Genomic DNA, 10,259 nt, shown 5'->3' with positions numbered 1-10,259 from the left:
CAAAATCTCCACTAGAAAACTGTTAGAATTGATAAATGCTTTCAGTAAAGTGGCAGGATACAAAATCAACTTACAAAATCAAAACTCTAAAGAAAGAAATACAGGAAGACACCAGGAGATGGAAAGACCTACCGTGCTCATGGATTGGTGGAATTAATATTGGGAAAATGACCATCTTACCAAAATCAATATAGAGATTCAATGCAATGCCAATCAAAATGCTCATGACATTCTTCACAGAGCTAGAAAAATCATCCTAAAAATCATATGTAATCACAAAAGACACTGGACAGCCAAAGGAATCGAGCAAAAAAGAACAACGTTGCGGGGGGTAACCATATCAGATCTCAGTTTATATCACAGAACTATAGTCATAAAAACAGCACGGTACTGGCAATAAAATAGACATGCAGATCAATGGAGTACAATAGAAGACCCAAACATGAGTACATGCAATTTCAGTCATCTGATATTTGACAAACGTGCCAAGAACACACAATAAAGACAGCATCTTCAACAAATGTTTCTGACAAAATTGATCTCCACCTGTAGAAGAATGGAATTGGACCCTTATCTTTCACCCTGCACAAAAGTCAACTCCAAATGAATCAAAGACATCAACATAAAGCTTGAAACTTTGAAACTGCTAGAAGAAAGTATAGGTAGTACCTTCCATGATACAGACGTAGGAAAGGAAAGGACTTTCTAAATTGAACATCAGCTGCTCAGTCATGAAGGTCAATGTCAAGAAAAGAAACCTCATTGAACTACAAAGCTTCTGTACAGCAAAGAAACAACCAAGTGAAGACGAAACCTACTGAGTGGGGCCAAATCTTTACCAGCTACACATCCGACAGAGGATTAATATACAGAATATACAAAGAACAAAGATAAACAAACAACCCAATGAAAAGATAGGCTATAGACCTGAACAGAGAATCTCAAACAAAGAAATAAAAATTACTAAGAAACACCTTTAAAATGTGCTCAGCATCTTTAGTAATCAGAGAAATACAAATAAAACCCGCTTTCAGATTCCATCTTAGGCCAGGCGTGGTGGCATACACCTTTAGTTCCAGCACTTGGGAGGCAGATGCAGGTGGATCTGTGTAAGTTCAAGACCAGCCTGGTATACATAGCAAGTTCCAGACCACCTAGGACTACAGGGACACCCTGTCTCAAAAAGACCAAAAAAAAAAAAAAAAAAAAAATCTTACCCAGCCAGATTGGTTAAGATAATTGTGCATTAATGAGATAGAGAATTTTTCCTGCCTAGCATCCTGTCTCTTAGTGCAGAAGTTCTGGACCAGCCACAGTCTGACAATCTGTCCTTTTCTTCTCCATATGCCTTTTTAAACATGCTTTCTGTAAGGCTTTGGGTTGCCCCTAGCATCTTGCATCTCTCTCCTTTCTCTCTAAGGGTTCCTTCTCCCAGCCATGTGACTGCCAGTCAGCCACCTGTCTGACCTCCATGCAGGCTCTAAACCTTCGTGGCTTCATGGCTTTTTTCCTCTTCCCCACCATTCTCCTCCTCAAGGCAGCTTCCAGTATTACTGGCTTGCCTTCCTCCCTCAGGATTTTTCTTTAAAATTATAATAAAATTGTAAAAGCTTTAAAAAAATCAAGATAACAAAAGACGACAAATGCTGGCGAGGATGTGGAGAAAAGGGAATACCTATTCACTGCTGGTGGGAGTGCAAACTCGTGCAACCAGTATGGAAAATAGTGTGGATAACTCTCAAAAAACTAAAAACTAATGTACCATATGATTTAATCATATCACTCCTTGGCATATACCCAAAGGACTCATCCTACTGTAGAGATACCTACCTGTACATCCATGTTTGTTGCTGCTCTCTTCATAATAGCTAAGAAATGGAAATAACCTGAATGTCCCTCAACTGAAGAATCAGTTCTAATCAGTCCACGTCTCAATCACACACGTCATAGTGTGCTTCACCTTTGCAGTACATTTCATGGAAATGGAAGTATTTAAGGTTAGGGACTTAGTGTCTGGCTTCTTTGACTACATAATGATTTTTAGATCATCCTAGTAGCTAGTGTCAGCCCCTCTTCTCTCCTGTTTTCCCTCCCACTCTCATTACCCCACACTCCTTTACTCCTCTCCTCCCTCCTCCTCCTCCCCCTCCCTCCTCCTCCTCTTTCTCCTCCTCCTCTTTGTCCTCTTTGTCCTCTTCCTCCTCCTTTCCTCCTCTTCGTTCCTCCTGAATAAAATTTTCTTTATTCTTCAGTTTTGAGTCATTTATGATGTGTTTATGAATAGTATGCCTATCAAAATTAATGTCATTTTTATAAGGATTTATGTCCTTAATTTTAGGCAAGTAATGAAACTGTTTAAACCTATAGCAAACAGATATTAAACACTGTCAGAAATCACCAAACCATTTTCCAAAAAGTGTTTACACTGTTCTACATCCTCATCAGATATATATGAGTTCTCATTTCTTCACATCCACATCAATATATTTTATGGTCTTTTTTTTATAATATTCCTTTTATGGATACAAATTATCATAATACTGTGACTTTAATTTACATTTTTCTAATAACTAACTAATAACTAATTATACTAAACATCATTTAAATTCTTATTGACTTAGTTTCAATACATATGAAGGCCATTTAAAAATAATAAAAAGATTACAACTTTTTTAATTTATTTCTATTTGCGTATGTGTTTGCCTGCATAGATGTCAAGTGCACCCATGTGTGCATGCCTACAATGGCCAGAAGGGGGCAATACATCACCAGAAGCTAGAGTTACTGAAGATTGTTAGCGGCCATATGGTAACTGGGAACTGAACCCAGGTCCTCTGCCAAAGCAGCCAGTGCTCTTAACTGCTGAGCCATCTCTCCAACCCAAATGTGAATGAATTTACATAAAGAGAGAAATGTTCATTATCTCTTTTAGTTTTTAATTAAATAGTTATGTGCTCAGTGTTGAAAGACAAAATGATGAAGAAGCACATATAATAGAGCATCATTTATACATTGTCTTAGTATTCTTTCTGAACTTATAATTTTGTGTATATGTATGTGTACATATATTCTTACATGTAGAGAAAATTATGATTGTTTTTAATTTAAGGAGAAATCTAGGCAAACATGATTCTTCTGTATATCATAAACTGAGTGGAATAAGCAGAAAATTCTACAAAAAGGTATTGCTCCTATACCCCCACCCCTGTATTATACCTTTATTTCTAATATATGAACCTCACATGGTTGACTTTATTTTTAAAGTGTTTTTACATGAACAGTTAAATTTATATCTATGTATCACCTGTGTCTCATCTGTAAGTCATTTTTTTTTTAGAATTTCTTATATGAGTATTGTAGTTGCATTATCTTAATCCCTCCAAGTTCCCCTGTAGGTCCTCCCATGCCCCTCACTCTGTCTCAACCTCTCATCCTTTTCGATTATTTGTTCCATACATTTATAATACATGCGTACACATGAGTACGCATGAGTACCACCTGAGTGGTGCTCAGGTGTTCCTGTGTGTTAGGGCTGATTAGATAACCTCTCAACAGGAAGCTCACCCCAGAGGAAACTGAGCCTTCCTCCCTCAGCACCTCATTTAATGCCCACCGCTCATTTTGCATTGGGATAGCTGTGTGGATTTCATTCCTGCAGCTTCCCTATCATGTCTAAAATGCATTAACTAGCAGTACATGTTTTTTCCCTCTGGCTTTTATAGTCTTGATTGCCTCCCAGAACTTGAATGTAAGACCCTGTTGTTGAAAACAAGTTATATCTTGGGCACAAGACTTGAAGAAGTTGAGCTGGAACTGACCTGGAAGTCTCCTCCCTAAAGACCATCTCTCATGTTATCAGAAGATACTATGGAAGCTGCCAAGGGAAAAAAAATCCAGTTCTACCTGGCTGTGAAGCCTACAAACCACAACAACAACCAACCCATTGAATTATCTCTATTGGTACAATAGTGGCAGTTTCATGATAGGAGTAATTAACACTTGTCCAGTTGGACTTAAGGCCTGTTCAATGCAGGTGGTGGGGGTGGGGTTATTCATGTAGAGTACTGTAAACATAGCCAAATACACATGGCTGGAGAAGTCAGAGATCCCAGAGAAGACCTGTCACTTCTCTAGAGCAGTATAACTGCCTATTTTCTTAATATATATCTTTATATTTACAGACAAGTGTAGCTCTCACCACTCATCAAAGAAACGTTATTTTGAAAAAGATAGAGGCTAATAAAAATTTGATCAGTGGGACAATGGGACTAGAGAGATAGCTCAGCAGTTAAGAATACTTGCTGTTCTTCCAGAGGATCCAGGTTTGATTCCCAGGACCCACATGATAGTTGACAACTATGTGTAACTCCAGTTCCAGGGGATCCAATGCCCTCTAATGACCTCCATGGGCATTGCACACAAGTGGTGAACTTACATACACGTAGGCAAAACACTCATACACATAAAAAAATTTTTAAATAATAAATAACATATTTTTTAAAGTTCCACAGTGGGTCAAACACAGAGAATAAGAGATTGTGAGGTGATTAAATCTAAGTGATACATTTGCAATGCAACCTCTACACTTAACTTTCAGGAAACACCATGGAAGAGGGGACAGACAAATGTCAATCATCTTTTTATTGTCACTGTGAAATCCATTAATAAATATCATTGACATAACAAAAATGAGTTATGAATAATCTTATGTGGTTCTACAAGTTCCTTACATACTCCGTGTACTCATCTACAATCAGATATAATTCTTTATTTTTATTTTATGCATATGACTGTCTTGCCTGCAAGTATGTAAGTGCAACCAAGTGTCATGCAATGCTCCAGAGACCAGAAAACGATGTCTGATCCCATGTACCTGGACTTGCAGATAGTTTTGAGCCTCCATGTGTGTACTGAGCACCTAACCCAGGTCCTTTGCAAGAGCAGTCAGTGCTCTAACCACTCAGCAATGTCTCCAGCCCCAGATACAATACTTATTTTTTTTCCTCTCAGACAGGGGTTTAGACTAACAATTTTCTTCATTGATTTGATTTTGTTTTTGAGACACAAAGATTCTGAATACATATTGAAGTATAGTTTACTGTGACAGTTCTCTCAATAGGTTTTATTTGGAAGTATGCAAGAACTGTTGAGCTAACCAAAAAACATGAGGATTTTGCCATATATCTTTTTCTTAAATATGTAATAGTTTGAGCTCTTTCTCTTTATTTATATTGATTGTATAATATGGTGCAAGGCAACAGTCTTATCTACTTTCCATATTCTGTATCTTTTTTGTTCTTCTTGTTTTATTATCTTTCAGATTAAAGAGACATTTAATATCATTATTTTAATTCCTTTGTTATTTTGTTTACTTCTGACTTTTAACATTGAAGTTATTATTTCAAATTTTTATAGTAAGTTGATTAAAAAGGTAGAATGACATTCTATCTTTTCCATTAATTCATTACTGAACCTTTTATTTGACATATGTAAATGAAAGATTTATTTCTTTTACCAGAAGCCATCTGCACACCCCCAAATATTGAAAAATGTGCATTTGTCCTACAAAATCTAACCTAGCTAACTGCAGGAGAGAAAGTGCCAGGCCTATGCACAGACTGCATTAGAGAACACAGCTCCCGCCTTGAGAGCGCAGCCCGCACTTCCACAAAAGAACCTACCTAATCTGCCCCCAGACCTAGAGACTGGTGACTCCAGCGGCCTGAATGAGGGGATCTATCAGGGAGTGACACACCAGCTTATGGGACACTGGGGGCAGGGGGAGAGATAAATAAGGCCTGCCTTCCTAGCAATAAACGAGTCTGCAGCACCTCCCCTAGTGCCTGCTTCCACCTGACTCCGAATCCGCCTGCTCACCCCCACCTGGGCCAGAACCCTCGTTCCCTGCAGCCCCTCGTGGGTTGGACCCACGAGGAAACCTGCAACAGCTAATAATTTCATGTGAAAATTTCCCTCATCCCATTCCTCGAGTACAAAGGTTTAAAGCTGTACAGTAATAATGATTCTCATAGGAAGTATCATAAATTCACATTCAATTTTACTTCATGAGATTCCCAAGAGTGAATTGTAACTTAAGAAAAATATATCATGGATTATTTATCCTGTAAAAATCATTTAACTTTGTAAAAGAACTGAACACAGAGAAAAGATTGAGTCAGTGTTGGTAAAATGTGGTATAAATAAAGAAATCAGTATCTAAAGTGAATTGATTTTTTTCAATCATGGGTATGCTATAATGAAGTCAGATATTGGTTCTGGTATGGTTCTCGTATGAAAAAAAAATGGATTAATTTAAAGATTTCCAAAGGAAAGTCATAAATAAAGATGCAGAAAACTTACAGATGATACTGAATGACACAGATGATTGGAAGTGACACCAAGCCTGTCTTTTTTATTCCTTCGATGGTTATGCTGTCTTGATGTGGATTCAGTTTCATAGTCAAATAACTACTATCCCCTGAATTCTTTCCTGGGAGAGCCCAGAAATCTGTGGATGTGGTGGTTATCCTTTGAGATCAAATAATACATATTATTAGTTGTTAATTTTCCATATTCTGATTTTTGAAAAGTTGTTTCACGTGTTAAAAATCAGTTTATTTTCTTTTGGTGTGGTCACCATCTGACATATTTTGTTTCATGGTACCTCATCTATAGAAATTGAGTGTATCTTTATCTGTACAGTGGAAATGACTTTTTTATTGTCTTCCAAATGATAATAAATACTTTGATGTTATTGCTTCATTATAGGAAATGAGACAAAATTTCTAAATATAAGCAATATAGAATCATGATTCTCAACTCTTGCTAAATCTACATGTCACTCACGGATTTCTTAAGGCTGCAATGTTCAGACAACTAAAACAAGAGAACCAGATTCTCTGGAGATAGACCAGACAGCAGATATCCTATATTAACATTAAGTGAAAACTCTACTGCCTCTTATGCATTTTGGTCCTATCCTTTTTTAGGTTTTACAAATGCTGGCATGGTACTAGCAATACCAAATACCAGACAATTGATAAATTCTATTTCTCAAGTATTTTTATGCAAATCATAATTTAGGATCAAATTATTGATAGATCTTCAAAACTCATCAGAGTACCCAGGTGGCTGCTATACTTGGACTTGTAGGGGCTCCTAACCTGAACATGTGTTAAAGGAGGAATGGATGATGTGTGAACAGAGTCAAGTATTCCAGTTTATTATTGAATAATGTTAGCTTTATTATTATAATAGAATACAGTATGACATAAAATTAAGAGCTTTTGCTAAACACTGTAAAGGGAGACATGCATCTGCCATAAATGACCTTGACTCAGGTTAGGTGTTATTGCCACTTCAGTGCACTAAGGTGCAATAAACATTCAGTGTCATCATTTAAAAATATTCCTGGGAGTCAACAGGAACTATCCTCTATAAGAGTGTATCTTTATTTTTAAGTAAGACTTAACTAGTATTACATGGTTTAGTAAAGCGCTGTTGAAAAACTACAGAGGATATTGTCTTTGATAAGTATGCAATCAATTTACACAGTAGAACACATGTACTAAAGAACTCAGAAATGACAGCTATGCAGTAATTGCAGACCAGTAAGAAATAGTCACATCTAATGAGCAAAAATACAGACCAAAAGCTAGCCATGAAGACTCTAAAGATAAAATGCTCCCAAAAAACATTAACGTCGAAAAATAACACGATAAACAGCAACACAGATGTTAGAGCCATAATTTCTTTTATTTTCTATACATAATATCTACATGTAAAATGTCCTTGGTTCAGCCTTTTTTTCCCCTAGCTTAAGAAATTTAGGCAGAACCAATCAAACAATGAAGCACATTTAAAATGACAACCAGAGGTTTGATTTTGTTGTTGTTGTTGTTTTTGTTGTTGTTGTTCTTGTTTTTATTTCTTTAGGAAAATATGAGCAACGTATTTTTCCACATCATTGGATAGCAGCTATTTGAGAAAAACATTGCTAAAAACGCAGATATGGATTCTAATTGTCTTATTTGGCAATTACCTTAAAAGCTTTATGTCAGAGTCTTGTAAATGTAATTAGATCATGATCTGTGACTTCAGAAGACTAAAGTTAAATATCTGTGAAAAGCTATCAGACAAAAGGAGACTTCAAAAATACCCTCTGCATAAATATTTACCTCTAAAACATCTGGGCAGTAATGAAAGACTAGAGTCTTTATAAGGAATATTAATGGACCTCTTTTATTTAAAGCCCTTACATAGTTTACCTACAAATATATTGCTGCAGTATAAATGAAATGTAATAATATTACTCAATAAAAGCTATTTCCTGTACATTCTTCCTTGTATTTTATATTGAATGCTATATATAGTACAGCACTTATTGAAATAGTTGGTATCAGCAAATAGAGCAATAATATACAGTTGATTTTCTAGCTTGAACTAGTGCTCTCTATATTCTTTCTTTATTACAATAGCCTAAAATAGGAAAAATGTGGTACGGCAGAACTTGAGCAGGAGCTACTGACCTATGATTGAACACTGGGCAATAGCGGTTCTGAGCTTTCTCAGTATAATTGGACTTTCTACTCAGTATCTTTTAAGTGGCATCTGTTTCCTACAGGCTGTTCTGTTCTTAAATGCAGGTTCTAAATGTATCTCCATAGCATTTAACAACATGGGAACAGCGGAGAGTGGTGATTTCTAAATGATATTTTAAGAACATAACTTTAAAAAAAGTAAAAAATGTACAATCTCATGCTGAATATTTACATATGTAATTTATATATTTTATTTTTGTATGCTAGTCATAAATTTCAATCTAAAGCTTTTGATGTAGTTATATAAAAGAATACATTCAACAATACTAGAGCTTGCAAAATAGTTTTGCCCTTCTAAAAACATCTTCATAGAAAGAATAGAGTGATTATTGGATGAATAGGCTATCTGGGAATAAGAGTGGAAAGGGAGATAGCTTCTAAATTATTCCATTAAGTAATTTATTTTCTTTTATCAAGTAAACATCAGTGTTAGGGTGATCTTCATAGAGTCTAGTGATAAAAACTCAGATGACAGTGATGTAGACCATTGAAAGGGTTCCTTTCCATTGGATTAAGAGTGTTTTATAGTAAGCAGCTGCCCCTTTCCCTATGAAATTTCCATGAATTTTAAAATAACATTGAACAACAATACATTAGCAATGTTTAAAAATACAAAGCCTGGGGACTTTTGAGTTTGAGAAACAAAATGTTAAAACTACACTCAATTTAAAACACAGAGCAGAAGAAAAATGTAAACACACCATTATTTGTGCAATAGAGACATAGATTTAAAAAATCATTGAACATTTGTAATTCATCCCTTTAAACACCTTCCCACAAAAATATTTTTGACATATACAGCATTTTTAGGATATTTGGAAATATATATCTACAAATGACTTGGGGGTTATACTTAAGCTGTTTTTCTACCTTTGCTCACGGCTTTGGACCTTCTTCCCCCTCCTCTCCTCTCTTGTCTGTCTCCTTCTGACATTTTGCTCCCTGGCTTCCTCTCAGAATCCTGTTTCTGAGCTGCACAGTCTGCTCCGCTTTGAACTGTCAGAAAGGGGTCTCTTGTTCTTATATGAGTTATGGAAATAAGGAAACCTTCAAATTCTTTAAGACAGAGGCAGGAAAGCAGATAGGAGTTACTGCGTTGAGAACAGAAAGCAATTCTCAGTGCAGACGACTGAACAACAGAATGTGAATAAAGGAGCCTATTGATGTGGAGTGGGAGCTTTTAGCTGAGGCTCTCTGTTTAAATATGTGGCCCAATAGACTAAGTTAAAGATTCCAAATAGCAGTGGGAAGGCTATTCTTGACAGTCGATCAATTTTGCTGACACTGTTAAAAGTTTTCTTGGGTTCTGGTGGTTTTGTTTCAGGCTTGACTTCTTTTGGTTCTATGGTTGCACTTTTGGCTATAGTAGCTAAACCAGGGTCACCCCTGGCCAGGTTTGGGGTGTAGCTGGTTGCTGTTGGAGCATAAGTGTTGTTTTTCTTAATGAGAGGATCCTTCACTTTCTTTGGCTGGAGAAGGAAAAATAAAGCAAATTATTTAGCAATCTGTGAGAGGCAGAATTATAAGTTGTTGAGCCAAGTGGCTTTTCCTTTGGAACCCAGATCTGATCTGTTTCATTTAGAAATCCAAAAGTGACTACTTCTCCCCTCCTTGTCCCCCCTCCCCCTCCCTTTCTCCTCCTACTCCCCCTCCCCCCTC

General features: G+C 36.4%; 1 protein-coding gene across 2 annotated transcripts in view; it reads right to left on the bottom strand.

Moving 5' to 3' along the window:
• Positions 1 to 7,219: 7,219 nt before the first annotated feature.
• The window catches only part of Gabra1 (gamma-aminobutyric acid type A receptor alpha1 subunit), a 61,015-nt gene continuing 57,975 nt past the window's right edge, over positions 7,220 to 10,259 (bottom strand). For both annotated transcript variants that reach the window (XM_008821675.2, XM_008821676.3), the window contains exon 10: positions 7,220 to 10,069. In XM_008821675.2, the coding sequence (XP_008819897.1) occupies positions 9,758 to 10,069 (312 nt within the window). In that variant the 3' untranslated portion in view covers positions 7,220 to 9,757. The remainder of the gene's footprint in view (positions 10,070 to 10,259) is intronic.

This window comes from Nannospalax galili, unplaced genomic scaffold (assembly GCF_000622305.1).
Source record: "Nannospalax galili isolate Female #2095 unplaced genomic scaffold, S.galili_v1.0 scaffold667, whole genome shotgun sequence".
NCBI lineage: Eukaryota > Metazoa > Chordata > Mammalia > Rodentia > Spalacidae > Nannospalax > Nannospalax galili.
The sequence above is the reverse complement of the archived record's forward strand: the minus strand, read 5'-3'. Positions and strand labels throughout refer to the sequence as shown.